The sequence below is a fragment of the Cyprinus carpio genome, chromosome A21 (assembly GCF_018340385.1).
Source record: "Cyprinus carpio isolate SPL01 chromosome A21, ASM1834038v1, whole genome shotgun sequence".
Classification (NCBI taxonomy): Eukaryota; Metazoa; Chordata; class Actinopteri; order Cypriniformes; family Cyprinidae; genus Cyprinus; species Cyprinus carpio.
This window is the reverse complement of record NC_056592.1, coordinates 17,578,957-17,604,700: the sequence shown is the minus strand read 5'-3', so window position 1 is coordinate 17,604,700 and position 25,744 is coordinate 17,578,957. Positions and strand designations below refer to the sequence as shown.

Here is a 25,744-nt window from a genome sequence, read left to right as displayed (position 1 = left end):
CTGATATTTCCTACTGACACACTACAGCAAAAGATAGAAATAATTGACTTAAAACCATTTTTGTGTGTGTGTGAAAATACTAATGTTCTAATAATTCTGGCCAGCACTGTATATATACCATTATCTATAGTTAACAATATTATAGATGATATCTTAAATATTTTCAAAAAGTCCTAAGTACATGTTTGTTTTATACCACATTTACATACATAGCATGTTACCTAGCATACTAGCATGCATTTTCATAGAAGGTTAAAGTTCTATAATCCAGAAGACATGTAACAATTGTTTATTTAAAAGATAACTGAACATTAATACTGATATGACTAATTATTTGAAAACAATTTAAGTCTTAAAGATATTAAAAAAGATGATTTCTATTCATTTCATTATTAATTTAGACATAAAACATATTTATTTAAATTACACTGTCAGTTATAGGGGAAGTTCTGACACCGAGTCTATTCAAAAATATACTTAGGAAAAAAGCCAACAATCAACGGATGTGCAAAAGCTGAGCTTCCCATACAGTATGTCATGTGCTTCCCATTTCTACTTGAATGTAAATGACACATTATTTTACTTCCATCACATGTTGGTTTTTTTGTTATTAAAATCGGAGTGTTTCTGAGTGGTTATCACTGTGCCGACTCCACCGTCCTCTGAATATGAGACACTTCAAGCACAGGCATGAGGAGCTGGAACGCGTCCTGGATATATGATGCACTGTTGGATGCTAAAAGTGAAAATAAAGTGAAAAATATGTTAATACTCCTGTGCAGAAGTCTTAAACATCTTTTTCTTTATTTACATTTATTTATAAACATGAAGCAGAAAAAAGACATAAAATGAAGACAAACCTCCAGAAAAATGCTGGTAATAAGTGGATTGAGAACTTCTCCCTTTTCATTTGCCTGAAATACAAGCATTTTGACTTGATGGCATACAAAACTCACATTTTATAATGACTATAAACATATTATAGATCTCTAAACTATAAGAAGCGAAGCATCTTACCCCAATGGTAGTCAAACATGACGTGAACTTTTTGGATAGTAGTGACACCTCCTTACAAATAACAATAGTAACTCTGAAAGTGAAACACATTATGATTTGAATTTCTCCAAATGGCAATTTTGCAAATTTTTTGCAAGATAACTCACTGCGATAGGGCTTTGGCTTGTTCTGTGACCGTCACCCCCTCAGGGTTACAGTGAAGCAGAATTTCGGCGGTTTTGTGGAACTGCTCTATGGATCTGGCTGTGAACTCGGCCAGGCTTGTAATGGCAAACAAATGGGCCTCCTATGAAAACATTCAGAACACAACACAAATATACATTATCCTAAGATATATGTATGCAAATCTCATTTTAGGCTAAATAACAAGAGTTGCAGACCTCAACACTGCATTTTGTCACAGCCATTTTCTGTTCTTTCTCCTCCTCCTCTTCTTCTTTCTGTGGGTTTTCACTTTGTAGCTTGATGTTTGTGATATGGTTGAATGCATTTTTTCTGGCCTGAGTGGATATGAGTAAGTGTAGATAATCTGACACGCAACATACTTTAAGATTACAATTACGAAGAGATGCTCATGTGATACCTTGCTAAGTTTGTCTGCCGATGTGGAGATCTGTAATCTTTTGAGGACATCTGTCAGTTCCTTCACAAAATCCTCGCCATCATCACCTGGGAATAAAAGATTTTTTATGTTCTTAACAACAATTTATAGTTAATTTACTGCGTCTGAGATTTCAAAAATGTTAACATCTCTATATTTTTTTGACTTATGGTTTGTGTTCACTGTAAGCTTTTACCCTTCGCATCATCCTCCACCTCGTCGTCAAACTCCATAAGGGAAAAAGGCTCTTTAATGTCCTGCAGTTCTTGTTTTAGTTTAACTAACTCCTCACCGGACAGAGTGGTAAGCACAGATTTCACCTGCACACAAACACAACACCTGAGTTCAAACCCTTCACCATTTTAAATCCGTTTTGTTTTATAGTTGTAAAAAATTCTACTGACCTTGTCTTCACTCTCTCTAGAGAGGATCTCCAAAGCCTCCAGATGGGACAGGCCTTGAAACTCATCAAACAACATCCCATAATGAGCCTTCTTGTCTGTGTCTGAAGTGACGTTTTCAGCTTTCTGCTGCTCCTCACGTTCTTTGGCTTCCCTCAAGACCTTTGAGAGATGAAAAACAGAATCAGGTCGGTTTAATTCATAAGCAGAAACAAATTATGAATCTGTCAAGATGATATGTTTGTTCAATAACGGTCATATATTTCTGCAGGAGTGTCTAAAGGGAAGCTGAAGTTGCTAGAGACAGTCCTGATAGCTTCTGCACCTGTGACAGTGTGGAGTTTCTGTTCATCAGTCCCTTTGTTTTCTTAAAGCCGGGGTCTCCCTCTGCTATCACATCCATGGTCTTCTTCCCAATAAACTCCAATGCATCCAGACCACCACTTATTACTGTCTTACCCTAGTCAACAAACATAGGAAGACAGAATAAATAAAAAATACATTCAAATAAAATAATTAATTAAAACAGTGAATCTCAAAACGAATTCAGCTTTATTATCGTCCAGCATAAATAAGCTTGCCCTTACCGTACTCTGAACTACAGTGGTTAACGATGACAGCATTCCCATACTTCCGGAGGAGATCATTCCCATAGCACCACCCATCCCATACGTCTTCTCCCCTTCATCTTTACTTTCCTTGCTACTGGCTGAATCTGCAGGCAAAAAGCAGAAAGATCATCAATACTTGAGAACTGGTGCGCTTGGTCTTATCTATCCCATGTCAATCAAAGAGCACATCCTTACCATCAGTTTGTTCTTTTTCCACTTTAGCTGAAAGCTCCTCAGGACTTGGGATTCCTAGAGACGTCTCTGCTTTCTCAATGACCTGAGTCAACCCCTGACCTAGACAATGAACGAACATTATAAGTCTTGATGATATAAAAACTGAGCTGTTTAATAGAAAAGTGAAAATCTTGAGCCTCTTACCTACAGTAGCTACAGTGGCAGTAGCAGTGGAGAGGATAGATTTACCCCAGCTACCCCAGTAACCCCAACCTCCCTGGGAAACAGTCGTCTCTGGGGAGGCCTGATGGAAATAAGTGACAGTTTATATAATAGATGAGTTACATTATAATTAACCCTCTGGTGGTATTTTTAGACTGAAACATTTTACGTTCTGAATTTTTATTTTTTTTGGGGACATGATTAGAAAAGGCTAAGTTTTAATAGACCCCTAAAGCGTGCCGTGAGTTTAGTGGTGGCTAACTGAGAATGGGGGAAAATCACATGAGAGACAATGCCCCATTCACGATATGATTGGATATAACTGGTTGTGTTCGGCTGTGATTGGTTCATGCGATAAATCCCGCCTCTTGTGTTCATGCGCGTTCAGCATTCGCAAATCAAACCAAATGAACAATATGGCATTAATGGGAAGACTCATTAAAAAAATTAAGTAAACAACTCACACACTTAGATATGATCACGCTGTTACATCAAAATAAAAAATAAATGGCCTGAAAACATGAGTTTTTAGTGAGTAATAAGAGTAAAATTTCAAGTAAATCTCTGTCTGTGACTAATATTTACTGAGCTTTGATGACTGATGAACCGATTAATTAAAAAATAGTTACAAGTAAACTATTAAAAAGTATAGCTGAGCATAAGTACACAAATGAAATATATTCATAAAAATAATACTGACTACATTTATAATATAATTTTGAAATAAATGTAAAATGCTTAAACTTGATGAGATTCATACTTGGCTTTCATAAATAGAATACTGATTACATTGTTAATGTAAAAATATAAAATAATTTTTTTTCTGGTAGTGCAAGTAATGTTTATTTGACCAAGGACATGTGACTTGGACAGGAATTTACATTTGATTTAAAAAAAAACTAATTTCAGAACGCCACCGCACAGCAGTGATATATATATGTTTGGTAGAAGTGTGATAAAAGCTTACGTCTGAAGCGCTTTCTGCTGGTTTTTGTGTCTCTGGGGTCTTCTGTTCTTCCGGTGGAGGTTTATGCTCTGGTCTTCTCCTGGTCTTTCGGGTTGGTGCTACATCAGTAGAGCTGTCACTCTGAGTTTCAGCGGAGGGCTCATCTCGGGTGGATGATGAAGGCTCTGTGGGCTCTTGGTCCACTGATTTCTCCGTTTGGTCACTTGTGGAGCTTTCGTTGTCAGACATCTTAATCACATACCAGTCTCCTGAAATGGACATATGAATAGATAATTACTTAAAGGATAGCTATGTGATATATAATTGTGTACATTACAGTGTAGTTTATAAAACTGAAAAACAATACATTTAAACCTGCTTTCAATATAGTACAACGTTAGAGAAAATTGTTACGTCCCTGGACGTACGTTACATCACAAACTGCTGAGGCCAAAGATTAAGATGTTACTCAGATTATAGACATTAGTCAATTTCTAGAGATGAGTAGATAATGAAAAGTCCGTCGCTATAACAACTGCTGTATTACATACTAAGTAAATAAGCCACATTAACGTAACATCTGTCTGTAATACTGTACTGTAGTGTACTGTATTTAAAGCTAAGCTAACTTTCATCAGCAATAGTTAGTCAGTATCAAGTGAGCTGAACGCTGTGAATGTAATTATAAGGAAGACGTTAATATTCAAATAAATAAGGGATAAACATAACATACCCCACCTATTGCTCCTGGTTTGTCTTCTCTCTCGTGCGGCCACGTCACTGGACTTAGCCCTGCTGTGTTTTGTTTTTCCCGTTACACTCGCTCTTCCATCGGGGAATGAAAACAGACTCGACATTTTTATTCCGCCACCTGCTGTTTGGAGGAAGTAATTTAGGAGCGACAACACATGCGCTGTATAAATGTATGTAAAGATTTTTTTTCTTTTTGTTAAATTTACTGTACTAAACTGTAAGCTGTGATAGCCAGAACAGTAAAAAATAACGATGTTACGACAATTCAGAGATTTTATTGACTGTATATTATACAGTTCTAACTATATTTGTAGCCACAGTTCATCAAAACTGACTTAATATGTTTTTTTCCCGTTGTATATTGACAGGTTTTTGTAAGAAAACAATAATTTCCAAACTAAATGCAACACATTTCTCATGGCAGTTACATTCCTACATGACTGTAGAACATTTTATAAAATATGTAACTTCGAACTGAAGTTCATCCATATATAACACTTTCCTGTAATAGCTGTCCAGTCATTTATATTTTTACTAAATGAAGTACATGAAACATAATTTTATCATTGGCGCAGGACATTAGTTATGTTTACAACAATGTTTTTGTTAACACGGTAAAATAACTATTTCCTCAATTTTATAAAACGTTAAAAAAAAATCACGCAAGGCTTCCAGTCAGATTACAGTTAACTTCAAAACCTATCTCAAATACTACACGCCCCAGAAATCCACCTCGAATCTTATTGGCTGGCGTCGCACTATTGTGTGTTTTTGGCTTCTGTGATTGGTTCACTGCTGTGGTCGTAGATGAGTCTCGCTGTTCTCACGCAACAACATCAGACACGAAATGGCTGAAGAAGAGCTCGAGCAAACTTCTGGAATTCTTCAGGAAATTTTCACCTCGCCTCTGAACATTAGCTTGCTATGTCTCTGTTTATTCCTGTTGTACAAAATCGTCCGCGGAGACAAGCCTGCAGACTTTGGCCCGGTTGAAGAGCCGCTGCCTAAACTAAAGAAAAGAGATTTCACTTTAGCAGAACTGCAAGAATACGATGGACTGAAAAACCCCAGAATCCTGATGGCTGTCAACGGGAAAGTGTTTGATGTTACAAGAGGGAAGAAGTTCTACGGACCAGGTAACACGCGAATATCACAAATTCAATCGCGGGTCTTATTTCCAACTTTTCTCAGGTGATTTTATTGTATTTATTTATTTTTTTATTAGAATTACGTGATTTTTTTTTTTTTATTATTACTTTGCCATATTTGCGAGTTTTTCGTTTTAAAATATTCTATTAAAATGCATTAATTAAATTTCAGACACGCCCCTTTGTGTTGCACCTTTTAAAACCATGTACAAATGCCAAGTCATAACCCCTAATCTACTGAAAACTCAGCATAACGGAGATGTCACGCAACCCTGTTGAGGTGTATCAATGTTTACATTATTGTTCTTCTGATACCGAGACGTCATCGCAGTATTTTGTGCGTTTTTTGTAACTTTTGTGCACACTTTTGCAATGCCAAAACTGCGGGTCATCAGTGAATGATTAACTAAACTCGGATAAAGGTTGACTAGACTAGACTAAAGATGTCCATTGAGCACAGAATGGTGCTTCATTCAAGAACATGGATACTACTTGTTTCCCATTCCTGTTAAGCTGATATATTTGTGAAGAGCTAATACCTACTTTGTCTACTTTTAGAGGGCCCTTATGGGGTCTTTGCGGGCAGAGATGCATCCAGAGGACTGGCCACGTTCTGTTTGGAGAAGGAGGCCTTGAAAGACACTCATGATGATCTTTCAGATCTCAATGCTATGCAGCAGGAGGGCCTGAGCGAGTGGGAGACCCAGTTCACACGTGAGTTGAAGGACACCTTTTGTACCACCCTCAGATTTTGCAGTTGCGCTCTTCGGGAATGATGTAGAAAGCCTGCATTGCTAAATTTTGAGTAAAAGATTGTATTTGCCTCCACAGAGAAATATGATTATGTTGGGAAGCTTCTTAAACCTGGAGAAGAACCGACAGAGTACACAGATGATGAGGAAGTCAAGGACAAAAAGAAGGATTAGAACACGGAGATCATGTTATCTATATGATCTAGTTTTGACTGTTTTGTCTGAACCTCATATACATCACTGTGACGTTAATTAACACGCCATACGTTCATAAACAGAATTTCATATCACTGTATTCATTAAACTAATGTAGGATGTGTTATATCTACAGCAACTGTGACTCATAATCATGTCATTTGAAGAATTCTCTGAAATATATATTCTTCAGGAATATATGGCTTGCTGTAAATATACAGTAGAACACATTTCTCACTCATTTTTTATTTTAAGTGTCGACTCCAGATTTTATCTAACCAGAGAACATTTAAACCAAATACATATATAAACATCAAAATACACTAGAATGCTTTTAAATGAGCGCCATAATAAAAGTTGGAGAGGAGATCTCATTCAGGGTTGCTTATTAGACCAGTTTCTCTGATACATATTAAGACTAGACACATGCTAAAGAGGGTTATGAGCAAACTTATCACATACTAGTCTTAACTTCTGCTCAGGAAATTTGTAGATTAGATACACGTAACATTCCATGAGATTATGTTTTCAACTTTTGTTACCATGACGAGTATTTGTAAAACATATTTTCTGTTCATAATATTCATTATTAAAGAATATGATTTATTATCATTGTGCTTTACTGATTTTGTTTTAAAGTTCTATGTTTGTTCATAGTATACATTGCTGATTACTGGTGGTGTATCCATGAACCCACTCCGTGTGCCCTTGAATAAAGCATTTATCAAAGCATTTGCTCCAGCTGAACTTTGCCTGTAGCTAGTTAACTTTATAAAGCCTACTGTATGATATTTGGTACATGAATTTAAAAGGCCTTTAGATTATCAACATGATCAAATCTGCTGAAAAACCTGTTTTGCATAATCTACTACATGCCTTCTGTCATCTGATTGAAACTTTTTTTTAGCAAGTAAAAGGACTGTTCGTATAATTCTAGAAGTGTCCACCCTCAGGTCTTGGTACATAACTAAATGTAAGAATAACTTCTATATTGTCATTAATATTTCAAGATGAACAATTACTGGACTGAAGAGACTTGATTGTTAATACAGGTTTTTTTTTTCTTCTTTTTCATGTAAAAATATATCAAATATGATACAACAGGCTACTGAGAAATGTATGTGTGCATCAATCGACATTGCACTGCATTACATTATATGTATATAAAATAATATGGATTAAAACTGAATTGATTAATTAAAGAGATAGTTCTGCCATCATTTACTCAGACTAAGGTTCTTCCAAACCTGTTTGAGTTTCTTTCTATTTTTTTTTTTTTTTTTTTTTTTTTGGAAGTCAATGGCTAACCAGCAACTGTTTGGTTACCAACATTATTATTTATATATCATCTCAAGATATATTATTGGAAGATACATAGTGAAAACAGGAACTTACATGCATTTTTTGTAAGCAATTGAATTTGAATTCAAATTTAATCTTCCTTTTTGGCCACAGATGTAACATCTGTACCAAATTTCATGTTTTTGCTCAGAATCTGAATAAAATTGCTGTTTATTTTCGACTTGAGTGTGAGCTCCATATTCTTACTAGAACATTATATAAAAGCCTGGTGAAGCAAATATGATACAACACATACGCAAACTTTTTTAAAGATGTACTTTTACATACTGTAAATAAACTGTAAAGATTTTTCTGACCATTTTTCATATGTCAGGTTTTAATACGTGTTGGGAAAGTTACTTTGGAAATGTAAAAGGTTACAGCAGGGGCGTAAATCACTTTTAATATCACGTAAATTCGTCCCCCGCAGTTTTTCGGGCAAGTGTGTCCCTTTTTATACAGTATATGGTGTGTTTTCATAGAGGTTTTCAAGAGCTGGTGTGAATAAATATAGATTTAAATTCAAAGAGAAGGATAGTCTGTGCATGATCTTATGTTTTATGCGGAATAAGGCGCGATAACATCGCGGAGCACTGAACACTCACGCAGTGTGTGTTTCATTCATACAACAGAAAAACAGAAATGTTTGGAACCATGGTCGTGCCACAGAAATGTTTGGAACCATGAAGACATTAAAAACAGAAAAACAGAAATGTTTGGAACCATGAAGACATTAAACATACGATTGCGACAATATATGGTTTATTTGTGCTTTTCAAGTCATCTCCAGGTAATAAGTAAAGTATATGAACAATGCAGTGCTACAGTATAGAAACTATTCTGCCTTATTATGTGATATAAAAGTGCTTGTATATAAACAAATCATTATTATTGGTTATTGTCTAGCAGTTATCTGATTTCTAAACCAATTAAAAGCTAGAAATTATATATATAAAACATTTCTGTCCCCCTCACTTCTGAAATGATGGCTACGCCCCTGGGTTACAGATTACAGGTTACCACATTTAAAATGTAATAAGTAGTGTAACTATTTCAATTACTTTATTAATGTAACTGATTATGTTTGATTACTTTTCTAAATTTGTTTTCAACTGTTAATCATTTTAAAATATTTAAACCAAACAGGGTTAACCTTACAGTAGTATTCAACTGATTACTTTCAGACTTTCAAAATCCTCAAAAGTTGAATTAAGATAATAAAAATTTTATTTTCAAGCACAGCCACCACAAAATCAGACTTTAGAACCACTTTTTATTTTGAGATCATTCTGAGGTTAAATAGAGATTTCAAATCATAACAAGATATAGTTTAATAATATGACACTGTTTTTGAAATCAAATCTCTGCATAGCAAATATGTCAGGAAACGCACTGGCATCTAATAATGCCTTGGAAAAAAAAAAAAACATAAATAAAGCTATCAAATAAAGTTACTGAATAAGCATGTGTCCTGTTCTGTGTCCTAAACTCCTTAGACATTGGTGTCTCATATTTAGGAACAGTCAATGCATTTGGGGAAAGAAATCAATTCAATCTGTATGTGTTCAATTATACTTGTGAGACCCAAATGTCCTCACTTATATAGTGAAAGATCATAACAACCCACTAGGGAGGACAATATTTTACTGGTCAAAAATGCTTATAAATCAGACAAAATATGTTTTTATTTAAATCTATGCTTTGCAAATGTTTCTGAGGGGTAGATTTAGGGCAAGGGTTTTGGGTTATCGGATAGAAAATATCAGTTACCTGATATAAAATCAAAGTAAATCTAAGCAATGTCGATAGCAAAACTAGTAACTAGTAATTTACATCTAACTAATTAACGTTACATGTAACTAGTTACTCACCAACAGTGGTTAATTATTAAGTCACTTACATACCCCTCTAATTTTGAGAACAGGCCTATGTAAAACTCTTTCTTATATTTAAGATATCTGATAACATTTTTATTATTTCTAGTTAAAGAAAAAAAAGGTATGTGTCAGAAGTGGGATTCGAACCCACGCCTCCATTCGGAGACCAGAATACCCGATTCGTCGGAAGGGAACAGCCCTTGAGTCTGGCGCCTTAGACCACTCGGCCATCCTGACACCGATGAAAATCAACCGTGAGAAACTACAATTCAGAATAAGCTTTTCATGTACGCGATCTAAACTAGATATAATAAATACATAAGCGCAATGCAAAGTTAACACCTAATAGCCGGCGAACTGTTTAACTTACTTAAATGTTAACACAGGGAAAACAGCAGTGATGGTGCCTTATACAGAAGAAAATGTAAATATGTCAACGCATTTATACTTATTAGTATAATGCCTTATAGGCTAACCATAAATCACATAACCTTAAATTATTTTAGTTTGTTTGTTTTAGTGTAACATTTCAATTTTACGTTATGTTGAATCTACCGCTGATCGTCTTTTGCGATGCCCTCGCGTGCACGAGCGCACGCCTCGGTCGCTCATTTCCGCTCTGCCATTTTGTTTCTGCCATTCAGTTCAAGGGTATTAGCACGAGCAGCTGGTTGTTCCGAGATATAACCATGTATCGTTTCGCCAAGGCTGCCTTGAACCTCAGCGGTAAGTTAAATATCTTATTCAAGGACAGACCGATTTATTCCACCTATTAGTGAACCGTATCTGTTACAATACTCGTCAGTAAACAGGCTGTTATTTTCTTGTATGCTAATGCTAAGTTAGTTGTAATGTAACGTTAACACATCCGTAGTTCGCTAGTGTGTACGTTCTAGCAAATAATTAAATATATCGTCACCTTTCTTCTTTAAAGACGTGTTTGTATTTTCATTTATTTGCAATATCTGGGTTTGAAATCTGTCTGACATCAAATACGGCTCATGTAGATTATCTAATGTAAATATTACTCCCGCTGATTGAATTTGTCTTAACGATTATTATAATAGAAGCGATTTATGAGCATAAAATCAAACTGAAAACATGTATTTAGAAAAGTTTGTCTATTAGTTGCAAACTCGCATTCATGTATATGACAAAAAGGTTTTGCATTAGAAATGTCTTTTATAAATTCAATGATTCAAAGTTTTTGTCAATTCTTCATTAAGGCAACGAATGATGTGTTAAAACTTATACTAACTTGATTTTTTCTTTGTTTCTCAACAATAGGTCAAAGTGCCCGTCAGGTGGCTGTGAGACAAAAGTCTGATCTGTCATCTGAATTTCATTCTAAGTATGGACCTCCTTTGCTGATTGCTGGGGTCACATTTTGCACAGCTGTTTGGGCATATGTAAGTGACTGCAGACACTAACCTTCTAGTAATTATTTGTCTAATTTCTATGTTGTGTATGTGATGTGATTTTGTACACTCTTTGCAGGTGGTGACATCAACAGGCATTGCATGGAACCTGTCACCTGTAGGCAAGGTGCAGCCCAAGCCATGGCAGGAGGAATGAATGCATTTCCCCATCGTGGACCGAATGCTAGCAGATTCTAAATGACATTTTGATTTTTTTTCCATTTTGCAAATGGAGACTTTTCACCTTATCCAATCTTGTTGCTGTCTTGGCATGTCTGTAAAAATGTAATAAATTAAATATAAATCTTAAGATTTGTCATCTGGTTTACTTCATGCTAAAATGTGTTGTTATAGGGTTTAGGTCAGATTTGGTCTCACGTCAGTTGCACATATTCTACCACCAAATGAACTTTTATATCAATTTTGAAGGTCAGTTTTGTATTTAGGATAAAACTCTAAGCTGTCTATGGAATGTCACAACTACAATTGCTCTACCATGAAGGTCCCTGAACAAACATTGGGTTACAGGAATGGTTTCACATACCATGCCCCTGATCATCAACTGTCTCTGGATGCTTCTAATTTTTTATTTGTGCGTTCGTTTTGTTCTTTGTGTCTTATCTCCAGATGTAAGGGAAGGATGCAAAGAAAGGAAATGAGGATGGAGGAATAAAAGGGAAACGTGTTTGTATATTAGAATAATCTTGATATATATTTTTATTTAAACTGCAAACATTAAAATATAAACTAGAGTTATTGTGATGTGAAGGAGGGGGTTTGGGTCGTTTTAACATGAATCAGGTTTTTCGACAAGATGCTATTTCCTCATAGGGCCACAGTACTATTGATTTTAGCTCTAACACACTCGCCTGGAGGTTCCTAGTGAGTGAAGACCTTGATTAACTGGTTCAGATGTGTTTAATAAGGGTTAAAGATAAACTCTGCTCCCCTGCTCTAGAATCGTCCTCACTTTAATAACACCTTATCAATAATCATCCAAACTTTTAATATACATAATACTAAATGAAAATCAAAAATTCTTTACTTAAGTCTGAATGAAAATCATTAATTCTGACATGGGCAAAACGATCCTTTCATATAAAACGTAGGTCTAAAATGTCGACAAGAGCATTGTGTGATGAGATCATCTATTAAATGTACGTTCACCAAACACCAACATCAGCGCCATCATATCCCATATTAATAAAACAATCAAATGTGCAAAATTAATACCGAGATTAGTTCAAATATTTTAAGTCAGGAGTGTAGGGTCTCTAGATAGGGGGCAGTAACATTGCAACACATTCTGTAAACGTTGTCTAACATCCTTTACGCTCAGTTAGTTATTTTGATTGACAGCAAGTGTGTCCAATGAGCGCTACATATAGAACAGCATACCTCGATTAGTCCCGCCCACACTGTGTGCATCAGCATCAAGTTAAGGTCACTCTCATTCGAGAACCTACCCAGCACTGCACCACACCAGCTAAGGAGAGATCTGCTGCAAATCTACAACCAAAATGTCTCTGTCAAACAAACTCACTTTGGACAAGGTGGATGTGAAAGGGAAGCGCGTGATCATGAGGTGAGTATGAATTGTCAGCGGCACATTCCGTTATATTACTAACGGATATTTCGGCATGCGCGTGCTCTCCATTTATGGGATATGCTGTCTGGCTTAATGTAGGGATATACAAATTTAGCTAGAATTTTTTTTGGCATCGCTCAAGTTTATGCGAAAGAACGCCGCGCGAGTTCAGTCATTGATAACCGGAAGTGTATCTGTCATGCGTCACGTTTTAGCGAATCCAGATACGTGCCGGATGGCAGATACACCAAAAGCACGTGCAGATCCTCTAATATCTGTCATAACGCATCCCAAATAAAATAAAAAAATGTCACCACCCATCTACAAATGTCAAATGGTCAGGGAGCCTCTGGTCACGTGGAATGAAATGTCAAATGGTCAGGGAGCCTCTGGTCACTTATTTTTGTATTATACCGACAACCAGTTTTCACATCACCTTTTATAAAGTATTTTGTACGTGTGCTGGCGGGTTTATACCAGTGTGCGCGTTCATTTAGTGGCGTGTTCGTACTTGTTATATGTTACTCGTGTAACTCACGCATGCAAGTTTTTTTTTATTTATTTATTTTTTAATGCAAATAAATGAAGATTGTTTATAATATTTTCCGTTAAACGATGCCCACATCTTCTCAACAGCTTTTAGCATAATTTAACGTTACCTTCGGTATTCAGAACACAGTCAAAAGGCCTGCCAGCAAAAATTCCACACTGGCCTACAAACCTGCCCCCGCCCACAGTCTGTCAATTTGTTTAACAATTTTTCACCCATATAACGTTATAAATATCCAAATGGTGTATAATTTTGAATAAGTAATTAAGCAGCCATTTTAAGTGTTTCACGATGAATCAGTATATATTCCTACGATTGCAGTGACCGGTGCTCTTACAACGTCCACTGTTAGGTCCAAACTGCAGTAATGTTGTCTAATATTATATTAATAGTATTACATTAGCCGATGCAACAGCATCTATAGCAGTGACTCTTCCCTGAATACATCTGAATGCTTCTGGGGCTTTACAGTATTACGTAATTCACTGTAGTCATGGAGACCGCGTGAACGTGCAGCAGTGTGTACTCCTGCAGTGTGGAGCTCACAGTGATGCTGATCAGATAGTTTATAGAAAATAGCTTGTTAATGTGTATATTTTTATTAAACAATTTAGCAGTCTTTAATAATATAAGAGAGATTTAAAAAAAACTGTTAAGGTTTTGGATACCAAGAATGAATTGCAATAAATTATTTTTAATTAGCATAGAGCTGAGGATATTTTTCACGTGTCAGCTTACTTTAAATTAATTTTCTGGAACTTTTTTTTATTTTCCAAATATGAATTATCTAATCATTACAATAAATCATGACGTTTTATGTAGTTAATTCCATAGTAGTTCAATTTATTTTTCTCTCTCTCCGATAGGGTTGACTTCAACGTCCCTATGAAGGACAAGACAATAACAAATAACCAGAGGTGAGATGGATATTACTGATATAACATTTTATTTTTTATCATATTTTTTTTTTTATCTAGCCAATAATATTTGTTTCTCATCCTGTTGAAAAATTGCAATCTTCTTATCATTAAAACAGACCCACAGTTTTGTTTATAAATTGTTCTATATTATCATTCATTCATTCTGTATATTCTTGCAAAATTTTAAATAACTAATAAAGTTCTAGACATTTGAGCTTAACTTGTAGTGACCATTTTAACAAAGAAATTAAGTGTTTACAACCTAATAAATGTTAGTTTATATAATGTCAACAGTACTATTTAAAAGTGTATTTGGTTTGAAATACTATTTGAGACAAAAATATCAATTTGTGGTAACAAAATGTATTTTCTTTTATTATTTAGTTTTATAAAGAACTGACTCACTGTTGAAAGACATGTTGGCCATGTGCTACAGAATTTGTAACTAATAATATATATACTCTCATCAGAATCAAGGCTGCAGTCCCATCAATTCAGTATTGTTTAGATAATGGGGCCAAAGCTGTAGTCCTGATGAGCCACTTGGGCCGGCCAGATGGAGTCCCCATGCCAGACAAGTACTCTCTGGAGCCTGTGGTTGCAGAACTCAAGAACCTGCTGGGAAAGTAAGAGAGTTCAATATAGACTTTTAACCTACACATACTACACCATCAGTTAGAAATAATATAAACCTTCAAGCTACATCTGTTTGACAGCAGTGATGTTATTTAGCTTTACTGCATAAACATAAGAAATGTATGGTAGAAAATCATTCTCAAGCTGACATCTTAATAGCAATGCATACATAATTCAGCTTATTGCTTCGCCACCAACCTTGCTGTTTAATTTGCCTATGAAGAGAAGTTCAGTTCCTGAAGGACTGTGTGGGTCCAGATGTGGAGAAAGCCTGTGCAGACCCACCTGCAGGGTCTGTCATTCTGCTGGAGAACCTGCGGTTCCATGTGGCCGAGGAGGGCAAAGGCAAAGACGCATCGGGTAACAAGGTTAGTGCGCCGTACAGATGCACTGTACATAAGTGGCCCTGCAGCAAGTGCTTGGTCATCTTACAGGGTTTTTAAAATCAAATGGAAGACTAAATTAATGGAAATTAATATGGTCCATATACAGAACAGATTCCACATAATCTCTAAATAAATAATACATCTCAGATTCTTTTAATAATTGAATGGGATGGAGCACACCTTCAGGGTGGCCCAAGGAAAAGCCACAAGAGTGTACATTGAATTAAATACCATACCATATTAAATACCACAGCTATCCAGAAAAAAAAAAGATTTTATGCAGAATGCAACTTTTAATTATAAATAAGTCCAAAATACAATGAAACTCTTATTTTGAAATGTCTATGCTTTACTACTTCCAGCTTCTAATTAAAAAAGCAGCTACAACACATTAAAATATATACACCGTAAAGTAAACATTGTTCATCAGCAGTAAATCATAAGCAATCACTCAGCATAAATGTGTGTAAATTGAGCCTGTAGAATGCACTGCAGTGTCGTTTTAACGTATACAAATTTAAGACCTCTTAAATGATAATTAAGAGTTTTGCTATAACATTTAAAATACTGATTTAAACTACAAAGACTGTTACACTTTTTTTTTTTCTTTTTTATTGAACTTTGCTGTTTTTAATGTAAATGGACAGTGGTACTATTCAGAGATGTTGAATTGATATATTTAAAAAAAGTATCAATGCACAAGCTACTACTTTCAAAGGCAATTGGTGGCTTTGTGTGAATGCAGAGATACTGTACGCAGATGACCTATTGATCATCCTCAGAGCCCTGGCTGGAATGCATACTGGGAAGGGGAGAAGAGAAAGAGAGGGACGAGTAAAGAGCAAAGAAAGAGACAGGGTTCTATGTTATGTTCTTTGCTGGCAGGCAACTGCAGTGAACTTGTAACCTTTCATTCACAGTAGTTCAGAAGTCATACACTTTGAGTGCATGTGGACAGCGGTAATGTGATCATAATTGTATGTAGGTTGGTCTTGATCCAGGGGTCTTACTGTAACTGGGATTAAAATACTTTCTTCAGTTTACTGTGCAAACACAACCATAAGTGCACCATTTTTTGGTTTACGCATTGTTTATTTGTTTTGAAACACGTACAAATGTGTGCAAAATTGGTTCGACCAATGGCGTGAGTTTAGGGTGGGACTATATGTTAATTCAACTAAAGGCCTGCGCACATCAAGACAAGTATTCAGTGAGAAAGCTTGTTGTGATAAACATTTTAATTTGAGTGAACTGTTGTTAATGGGTTTTTTCAGACTGACAAACATTTGCATACTAATGATGTGAGTTTTTTTACGAAGAGTGGTAACTGCATTTTCATTTAGCCCTTCTGCCATTTTTTTTATGCATTGATCTGAACAGACAAATCTATGGTTTCCACCACTGAATAAAAAAATCGAAAAGGTATTTGCGACTTTTTCTCTCACAATTCTGACTTTATGAAGTCAGAATTGCGTGATGTAAACTTGCATTTCTGCGAAATAAAGCCAGAATATCAAAACTTGCAATTGCAAGAAAAAAGTCCAAATTGGGAAATACAAACTCAGAATTGGACTTCGTAACTCCCTATTGCGAGTTTATATTTTCTATTTTTCTTGAGAAAATAAGTCAGAATTAAGAGAAAAGTCAGAATCGTGAGATAAAAAGACACAATTACTTACGGAGACAGTCTTTCATACAAATCGCATTCAAAAATTGGAGTATAAAGGGGGAGCATTTCAGATTTTTTTTGGCGACATCACACAGTTGAGCTCTAATGCTTTTTTTTTATTCTTCAAGTGACATGTGACCTATAAGTGATTTTGATTCCTGCTTTCAGACCAAAGCAAGTAAGGAGGAAATCGATTCTTTCCGAGCCTCCCTATCCAAGCTGGGAGATGTCTACGTCAACGACGCCTTTGGAACTGCGCACAGAGCTCATAGGTGCTCTATTACATGAAACAGTGATAGAAAAATCAGGTTTAGACTGTTAAATTTTTTTTTTTTTCTCAAAAGTCAGATTTTTTAACTTTAATGTCTAATGTCTCACTCTAGCTCCATGGTTGGAGTGAATCTCCCTCAGAAGGCAGCTGGTTTTCTGATGAAGAAAGAGCTGGACTACTTTGCCATGGCCCTTGAGAAACCACAGAAGCCTTTCTTGGCAATTCTCGGAGGGTGAGTGTTAATGATGGAGTACTTTGATAGCCTATATTTTAGTTCTGAATACTGTCTTGGTTAAGGAGGATAAGTTTTAACTAGGTGTAGTTATTAAAAACCAAAAGACCTTGCATGGTCTTGCAAGATCTTGTCCATGATCAAAGGAAAGGCTTTAGGAGTTTTACAGAGTTCACCAGAAGTATACTGAACTTCTAAACAACTAAAGGTTCACCCGATGTAATGGAAGATATAATGTGAAAATGCTTTTCTAGAATGCATCTGTCTTCTCCCACTTGAAAAATCCTTCAGAAAGCATCAGTGACAGGCCAGGAATAGATGCGTTTATCCTCTTATGCAACTACGCTTCTTTAAGCCTCACCTCCCATATCTGGTTGTAGAAAGAATTGTGTTCATTAAAACATTTGTTGATTTCTAGTTTCATGTCCTGATGGGGAAATGGTGAAACTTTTGTGATGCAACTGTGCAGGATGCAATGATGAAATTCATTTAAACCAGATTAGCAATGATCAGAACAGTTTTCTTGTGGAAATGGAAGGGTCAATGCAAATGTCTTTCAGAATAGAGTCCAGGCCATTTCACAGCTTACACACATACTATGTTTTTTTTTTTTTTTTCCTGAAAGCATCCACCCCTGCACATTCATTGGCTCATTTGCAGTTGTGAATAAAGCAGTCTGTGTCTGGGGTTTGTCCCAATAACAAAGTTCACTGAGGGAGTTGACCCACTGATAAGCTGTACCGTAAATGCACAGCAAGCCCTTAAACTTTTGTCGCATAAATAAACAGTTCTAGGGAACTTCCTGTAATTTCTCAGAGGCAGAAGCTTCTCAGTTTCATCCCATAAAGATTTCAGTTTAAAAATGATTATTTAATTGAAAAGGCTTTGTTTGAATGATTGTTGCTTTGATCATACAGGGCCAAGGTCAAAGATAAGATTCAGCTGATCAACAACATGTTGGACAAAGTGAATGAGATGATCATTGGTGGGGGAATGGCCTTTACTTTCCTCAAGGTTCTCAAGAACATGGAGGTGAGTGGCTTGAAGCATTATTCAAACTGCAAAATCGTTATTCAAACTAAAGTATTTTTTATTATAAAATATCCCATTTTTTTTTTTTTTGTGTATTACAGAAAAGTATATATAAAATGTCCCATTGGAAAAAAAAAAAAAAAAAAAATATATATATATATATATATATATATATATATATATGGAACCCTATTATGTACAAATAATAAATTCATATGCATGAACAGGGTTTGGAACCCTATGTGGTATCAATAGGACATGCATTTGCAGAAATAAACTAGCCCTGAATCCTAACCAGCTCCAGAGTATGTTATGTTCAGAGAATAAGTTGCTATGGCTGCTTACATACCTTAAAAGTTAACTCAGTTTTTGGAACCAAAAATTGAGGTTATCCATTTGTTTATCCATAAACCTACCTGAGTATATTTAAAAAAAAAAAAAAAAAAAAAACATTGAGTCTTAAAATATTGTTCACTTGTTGTGCTCAGATTGGCACTTCCCTGTATGATGAAGAGGGTGCCAACATTGTTAAAGACCTCATGGCTAAGGCCGAAAAGAATGGTGTGAAGATCACACTTCCTGTTGACTTCGTCACTGCAGACAAGTTTGATGAGAAGGCGGTGACAGGGACTGCATCAGTAGCCGATGGTATTCCAGCAGGCTGGATGGTAAGGCAGACAAATGTTAGATTGCTTTGAGCTATATGATCTTCTCTGTTTCCTCTGAAGTGAACTAGAAATGGTTCTCTTTCTGTCCAGGGTCTAGACTGTGGTCCTGAGAGCTCAAAGCTCTATGCAGAGGCTGTAGCCAGAGCCAAGCAGATTGTGTGGAATGGACCTGTTGGTGTGTTTGAGTGGGACAACTTCTCTCATGGAACCAAGAACTTGATGGACAACGTTGTGGAAGCGACCAAAAATGGCTGCATCACCATTATTGGTAAGAATTTCGTAATGGCACATATCTAATAGATTGGTGGTTGACCAATATATGGCCAGGGTCAATAATATCAGCCGTTATGTCAATTTTTAATTTTCTGCATCGCCCGATAAGTGTCACGAATGGGACTTTTATTCAGCTTTTGAGTTGAGACGCATGTAAGCTCCCATTCTATCCTCATTAGTTTGCTGTCTTTGTATAACAGTTCCGTCTAATAATTGAAAGGCAAATGCTGTAATTCTTTATTCCTATATTTTCAGCAAATACACATTTTAATCAAGTCTTTAAATACCTAATAAATATTTAATGCCACAAATTTTAGCAAATCTATCTGTTAGATCATGTGTGTATAGCCTGCATAAAATGCTTGTACCCTGTGCATGACAGTTCACGCAAGGATCCAAGCCATGTGAATTTGATGCGAACAGAAGAGTTCTGTCATCACTGGAGATGCATGAGCCAGCAACTTTAAATCATTGATTTCAAACTATACAGTGCAATATCAGTTATTTACTATCCTTAAATTAGTTTGATGTGATGTATAGTTCTATTGACTTCTTTTTTCGCCCACTTAGCTCTCTAAGATATTGCCATAGGTCGTTTAAAAAAATATATTTTTGGCCCATGTCGGTCGACTTGTATAATAAAGTATACTAATCTTTATTTCTTTAAATTCAGGTGGGGGAGACACAGCAACCTGCTGTGCCAAGTGGGACACAGAAGACAAGGTCAGTCATGTGAGCACAGGAGGCGGAGCCAGTCTGGAGCTGCTGGAGGGTAAAGTGTTGCCTGGTGTTGATGCCCTCAGCAACGCATAATTGCTCTGAGCCTCTTCTGCCAGAGGTTGGGCGCTCATCTCCCAAGAAGCTGTCATCCTTACTCACTCAGCGTTTGTTTAGCATTCTATCACCTGTCGGGATGCAAATGACAACTACTCCACTCTCAGTGGACAGCTAACTGTATACTGTATGCTGTTGACTCGTGCACATTCAGATCATCCATTTGCTTTTCTTCTATCAAACAGCCTTAAGTGTTTCTCATTCAAGATGTTTTCATCCATTATGAGTGAAAGGTTGACAGCAGCAGTAATGGCTGTTCCTGTTATAGTTGTTATATTCGAGAGATGGGTAATTTGTTTTATCTGCTTAAGTGTTAATGTGTCCCATTCTAGTCTGAATGTGTGCATAGTGTAATCGTTGTGTTGTAATTCTAAAGTTTATATTTGATATTTGTGGCCTCCCCACAGATGTTGAGTACCTGTAATACTGTAGACACTTTCCTCCCCATATTGCACTTGTCATCCTTGACCTGCAGCTTATGAGATAGATGTTCCGCAATGGAATTATTATGATGGGCTAATTGTTAGACCCAGGCGACCTGTCGTGGAGTAAGAATGAAAATAATAATAATAAAAAAAATCAAAATCACAACTTTTTTTTCTTTGCTTCGAGTCTTTTTTTTTTTTTTTTTTTTTTTTTTTGTCTACACCCAGTGTGCTATTATGAGAGATGGTAGTTACCAGAAAACAACCATGAGCATATTCACAAATTACCACTAGCATATATCAATGTATAATATAAACTGTTATCGCCCACTACATATAGCACATACAAAATAATGTAACGTAAACCTCAGTGCACAAATTATCACATAGCTCTCAATATAAAGTTGTAGGGTGAATTCAGGTTTCAGGTAATGTGGGCCAGTTGAGCTTGATTATACTGTGCTCAGTGGGTTTACAATTAAGCATAACAATGGTCTTTAATGGAACACTTCTTTTTAAATGATGAAGTGGTGTTTGTGTCTACACCTCAAAGGAGGAGTCATTATCATGAACGGTAGTAAGCCCTTAGACACTGAGATTTTTATTTCTAACTTGAAAGGTATTTTTTTACAGTATATCAAATATGGTTATTGACAACAATCATATTATTTGTTACTGCAGTTAAACATGGATTAAAATTGCAAATAATATATATATATATATATATATATATATATATATATATATATTTACCACACAGTTTATTTATTTGTGTATGTATTTAAAGTGGACATATATAATATTTATTTATTTATTTTAGTTTTTCTTGTAAGATAAATATTGCCAGCTCACTTTAGCTGAATAAAGTGGACCACCTTAAACCTTCGCTAATTCTACTCGGAAATGGAAAAAAAAAAAAAAAAACATAAAAATAAATTCAGAAAAGAAAAAAAGGAAAATAAAGCAAAAAGTTGATTCTGAAGGGAAAAAAAAGAAAAAAGGGGATGAAAAGGTCTTACAAATGAATTAAACAAACAAAAAAAAAATGCAAAAAAAATTCTTACAAATTATTAGAAAAAGGCAGAAAGAAGTTTTGTTGAATGCGTTTGTTTGGTAATATGTTTAAAAAAATTCAAAAAAAATATAATAAAAAATAATAAAAACTAATAAATACACAAAAATAAAAGAACAGAAGGGAACCTGGATTTGTTCTAGTTACAAGTTTAACAAAAATTTACAAACAAAATAAAACATAACAAAAACTGGAAACATAATATAAAAATAAAAACAACTAACAAAATTAAGTGAGCCAAAAACAGGCTACTATACCAAACTTTATTTTATGAGCCAAAAGGAGCAAAAAACTTTTATTTATTAGACTCGAAATGATCAAATATATGTACGGCTAGATTTAACGCTTCTAAAAATGCCCTTAATTCTGATTTTTTCCTTTTGTGGTTTTCCTCCCCTTATAACGAGCTCTTAATTTTCCCTCGGTGTTTTAGTTATAAAAACTTTCTGGCAGAATATACGAAAGTTTGTTTTCTTAACTAACATGAAGTTTTACTGTTGCTATAGTAAACGAAACTTTGACAGGCATCTTGATGTGCAGGTACTTTACTGTAGCCTATATTTCATTGCTATAGGTATCTCTAAGTAATACGTTTACTGTATAAATAAAGGTTCACTGTTAAATTTTTTGAGACAAGTGAACTGAACGTTTGTTTTTGTAATTAACATGTTTAAAAAAAATTCTGCGCCATTATTAGCTATTAATACTTTAATTTTCCCGTTAAATGAAATAAAATTATATAGATTTTTGATTAATTATGTGGCCGACATGTGTGTTATAAGATTTTTTTTTTGTACGTGTACGGTATGTGGTTTGTAGAAAAAAAACATTACAACATTGCAGAACAAAACTGAATTAAATTAGTGGCATATACCATCACATTTCTCATCAATATGGTTAACAATGAGATTTAATAGGAAAAGACGTCTAGACATCAGCCTACAATCGTTATAATCCCGTCCTACTGTAGATTTCATCCGCCGGCTTATTGTAAATGTAATGTTAAATTTAGAATTAATCAAGCCTAAAAGAAGCACAAATATATGGTGCAACTGAATACAGTGATGTCATTTTTGATAAGCAGTTATTGATGAAAACAGGAATGCGTTGGTGCGTTGAAACTCATGCATCTAGCAGGTAACTATAACAAAATACAAGTTTCTTGATTTACAAACAAGCTGATCACGATTATGCGATCACGCGTAGCCTCCACGTAACAGTGGATAGTACAGCCTATATCAAATACATCCAACTTTCTTTTGTGTAAATTCTAAGTGAGCCAAAAGAACGAACTTCGTCAAACTTTATTTATTTCCGACTCGAAATGAATCTGGAAATAATTACGGCTCGTCGTGAGATTTAAGCATAGACTGTATAAAAGGGATTTAAGTTGTTGTTGTCGTGAGATTTAAGCATAGACTGTATAAAAGGGATTTAAGTTGTTGTTGGGGGTCATGGATTCTTGACTACATTTCCCATAATGCACGATATTGTCTTAGCTCCGCCCTCACCTGCTGAGGTGTGTAAGAGTCATTCAGCACCAACACAGCTGTGAGCGAAAAGTTCGGGGCTGTTTTTAGGATTAAGGTAAAATACGTTTTGTTCTCTTTAGCCGCAGTCATCTGTTGTATAGGACCGTGTACACGCGAACAACGAGTCAGGAAAGACTTCTGTGAACGTCTCCGTCTTACAGCACGCAGCAGTGGAAGATGGAGATCAGATTAATAGCTTACTGTACATGTGCATTGATCTAATGAAATGGATTTCATAGGATTTTATACTCCCTTCACCTCAACCCACAACTTTGGTGAAAAGTCTGAAGTCGAGAACTTCATGTTAGTGAATTGTTTGTATGTTTATATTCATTTCTTGTATTATGTTGATTTCCAAGGAAGGAACGTTGCTGAAGCAGAGAGTGTAAATGCAAGCAAGCATGATTTCAGTCGAGGACTGGAGCCCAGAGCAAGTGTCCACATGGATAAAGCATATTGGATTTCCTCAGTATGCGCAGAGTTTTGAGGGTGAGGTGATTCATTTTCAGCCAACATCTGAAGAGTTACAACATCACAAAAACTTTAAAATTAAAAATGAATAGATTTTTTTTTTTTTTTTGTATTGTAGTTTTAAGTAATCTTTTTTTTTTCTTTGTTAAACTTCCCGCCATCACAAGAGGGCGCTCAGTTACAGTTTTCAACCTGTTTATACTTCATTATTTTATGGGGAAAATACACATTTACAACTTCTGTGGGGTGTGCAGGAAAAGTAATATAATTAGTAGTGTAACATATTTCTGTTGCCAGAAAGTAATAAATAAAGTAATAATATTACTTTTGAAAGGAGTAACTAGTAGCTAATAAATTATATTTTTGGAGTAACGAGCCCAACACTGATTGTGATACCATTATATTTCTATATACTATATATTTATTCTATACTATATACTCAGCAATATTTTTTTTTCCATGGTTACCTCGCATAAACAGAGGTATATAAACATATATATAAATAATTGTACATTTTTATGTCTTCCCAGAAAATGGAGTTTCTGGATTAGACCTTTTGGAAGTCACTGGTTCAGTTTTAGGTAAGACTTTTTTGTCTTACGATTTTTATAAACTAAAAGTCACTTTCAGGCATGATTTCAACCCTTTTTTATGACCTGTCTTGACATTTATGTTTAATGTCACTGGATATGAGTGAATTAGTTTGCATGAATAATTGTTGCAATCGTAGGCCAAAAAAAGGGAAAAGAAATCTCAATGGTTTTTTTTTTTTTTTTCGTCATATTGTAGTCTGTATGGTAGGTACCGGTAATATATTTATTGTACAGGTTTGGGCCTGTTAGTAACAATCCTTTTTCTTTGTTGTATTCTAAAACCCAAAATAAAGACATCCATTGGACATTAACCATTACTTCAAACAAATGTTGCTATTCATCTTAGAAAGCAAGAAAGGAGAGAGGCATTATAGGGTGTGGTATGTTTATTTAGTAGAAATGCATTTTTAAGCACTGATGTCATGCCATTATCATTAAGCTTTTGCAAATGCAGCCATTGAATATTATCCTGCAGCTGTTCGTTTACTACAAAGAAATATTAACAATAATACACTAAGCAATTTTGTGTGTGCGTGTTAAATTCAATGTTGTGGTTGTCAAAACTAAGGGACGATATTTAGTCTTTATATTTTACGGCACCTAACTGTATGTCATTAAATTATGTAAGCTTAATATACCAACTTTTTTGAGTTATTTAAATCAATTTGTTACAATAAAAATGTACTGATAACAAAGGTGGTACAGTGGAACGCCACATGATGACTCTACATTCATCAAAATCGGACTGTCCAGCAGCTGTAGTAATATAATTATTGGGTAAAATGTATATTGTCTTTTAAAATCTATTTGGCAACATGCAGGCTTTTTTTCAAAATGTTAAATACATTAAAGTTAATTTGTTGGTCAGGATATATTAACATAGGCTATTAATATATAACTTTTAAAGTTGTCAACCCCTGGTCTACTTTTGCTGGTAAGCTTGTTTACTATAAATTCAGAGCTGGGTAGATAACTTGAAAATTGTATTCCGTTACTGAATTCCAGTTACATGACAGAAATTGTTGTCAGTAACGTAATCCATTACATTATACATTGTAGGTAATAATCAAACTACTTTTAGATTACTTTTGACCTAACTTGTTTATCACATTGATTTAAATAGGATGATCGTGTAC

The 25,744-nt window shown here is 35.2% G+C and overlaps 5 protein-coding genes and 1 non-coding gene across 8 annotated transcripts in view; 4 read left to right on the top strand and 2 right to left on the bottom strand.

Moving 5' to 3' along the window:
* Positions 1-392: 392 nt before the first annotated feature.
* Positions 393-4,874, bottom strand: LOC109086741 (protein FAM114A2-like). 2 transcript variants are annotated; one of them, XM_042711129.1, is made up of 14 exons: positions 4,706-4,874; positions 3,994-4,241; positions 3,009-3,108; positions 2,826-2,924; positions 2,607-2,734; positions 2,345-2,479; positions 2,023-2,181; positions 1,815-1,938; positions 1,601-1,686; positions 1,398-1,517; positions 1,164-1,303; positions 1,018-1,090; positions 860-914; positions 393-736 (listed from the first exon to the last, which is right to left on the bottom strand). In XM_042711129.1, exons 1-14 carry the CDS (start codon positions 4,827-4,829, stop codon positions 639-641), a joined length of 1,689 nt encoding a protein of 562 aa, XP_042567063.1. In that variant the 5' UTR covers positions 4,830-4,874; the 3' UTR covers positions 393-638. The 2 variants fall into 2 exon arrangements, with proteins under 2 accessions (XP_042567063.1, XP_042567064.1); XM_042711130.1 differs by having other exon boundaries at positions 4,711-4,846.
* A 630-nt stretch (positions 4,875-5,504) lies between these two features.
* LOC109086727 (membrane-associated progesterone receptor component 1-like) lies at positions 5,505-7,567 on the top strand. Its single transcript, XM_019101028.2, has 3 exons — positions 5,505-5,861; positions 6,432-6,587; positions 6,705-7,567. Exons 1-3 carry the CDS (start codon positions 5,573-5,575, stop codon positions 6,797-6,799), a joined length of 540 nt encoding a protein of 179 aa, XP_018956573.1. The 5' UTR covers positions 5,505-5,572; the 3' UTR covers positions 6,800-7,567.
* A 2,597-nt stretch (positions 7,568-10,164) lies between these two features.
* Positions 10,165-10,275, bottom strand: trnal-caa. The gene is made up of 2 exons: positions 10,238-10,275; positions 10,165-10,210 (listed from the first exon to the last, which is right to left on the bottom strand). It is a non-coding gene; the product is annotated as a tRNA-Leu (tRNA).
* Positions 10,276-10,565: 290 nt separating this feature from the next.
* On the top strand, positions 10,566-11,766 carry LOC109086734 (cytochrome c oxidase subunit 7B, mitochondrial-like). Its single transcript, XM_019101039.2, has 3 exons — positions 10,566-10,764; positions 11,326-11,447; positions 11,536-11,766. The coding sequence occupies exons 1-3, from the start codon at positions 10,581-10,583 to the stop codon at positions 11,611-11,613; spliced, it is 384 nt and encodes a 127-aa protein (XP_018956584.1). The 5' UTR covers positions 10,566-10,580; the 3' UTR covers positions 11,614-11,766.
* A 1,118-nt stretch (positions 11,767-12,884) lies between these two features.
* On the top strand, positions 12,885-21,106 carry LOC109086677 (phosphoglycerate kinase 1-like). Its single transcript, XM_042711128.1, has 10 exons — positions 12,885-13,041; positions 14,461-14,511; positions 14,985-15,140; positions 15,374-15,518; positions 17,374-17,477; positions 17,589-17,708; positions 18,626-18,740; positions 19,229-19,408; positions 19,499-19,676; positions 20,355-21,106. The coding sequence occupies exons 1-10, from the start codon at positions 12,977-12,979 to the stop codon at positions 20,492-20,494; spliced, it is 1,254 nt and encodes a 417-aa protein (XP_042567062.1). The 5' UTR covers positions 12,885-12,976; the 3' UTR covers positions 20,495-21,106.
* Positions 21,107-23,460: 2,354 nt separating this feature from the next.
* LOC109086680 (angiomotin-like) overlaps positions 23,461-25,744 on the top strand; it is a 36,711-nt gene continuing 34,427 nt past the window's right edge. Inside the window, exons 1-3 of one of the 2 annotated variants that reach the window (XM_042711123.1) lie at positions 23,461-23,599; positions 23,904-24,033; positions 24,546-24,596. In XM_042711123.1, coding sequence (XP_042567057.1) covers positions 23,934-24,033; positions 24,546-24,596 — 151 coding nt within the window. In that variant the 5' untranslated portion in view covers positions 23,461-23,599; positions 23,904-23,933. Of the gene's footprint in view, positions 23,600-23,646; positions 23,820-23,903; positions 24,034-24,545; positions 24,597-25,744 lie in introns of those variants that run through there. The other variant, XM_042711124.1, reaches the window with a different exon arrangement.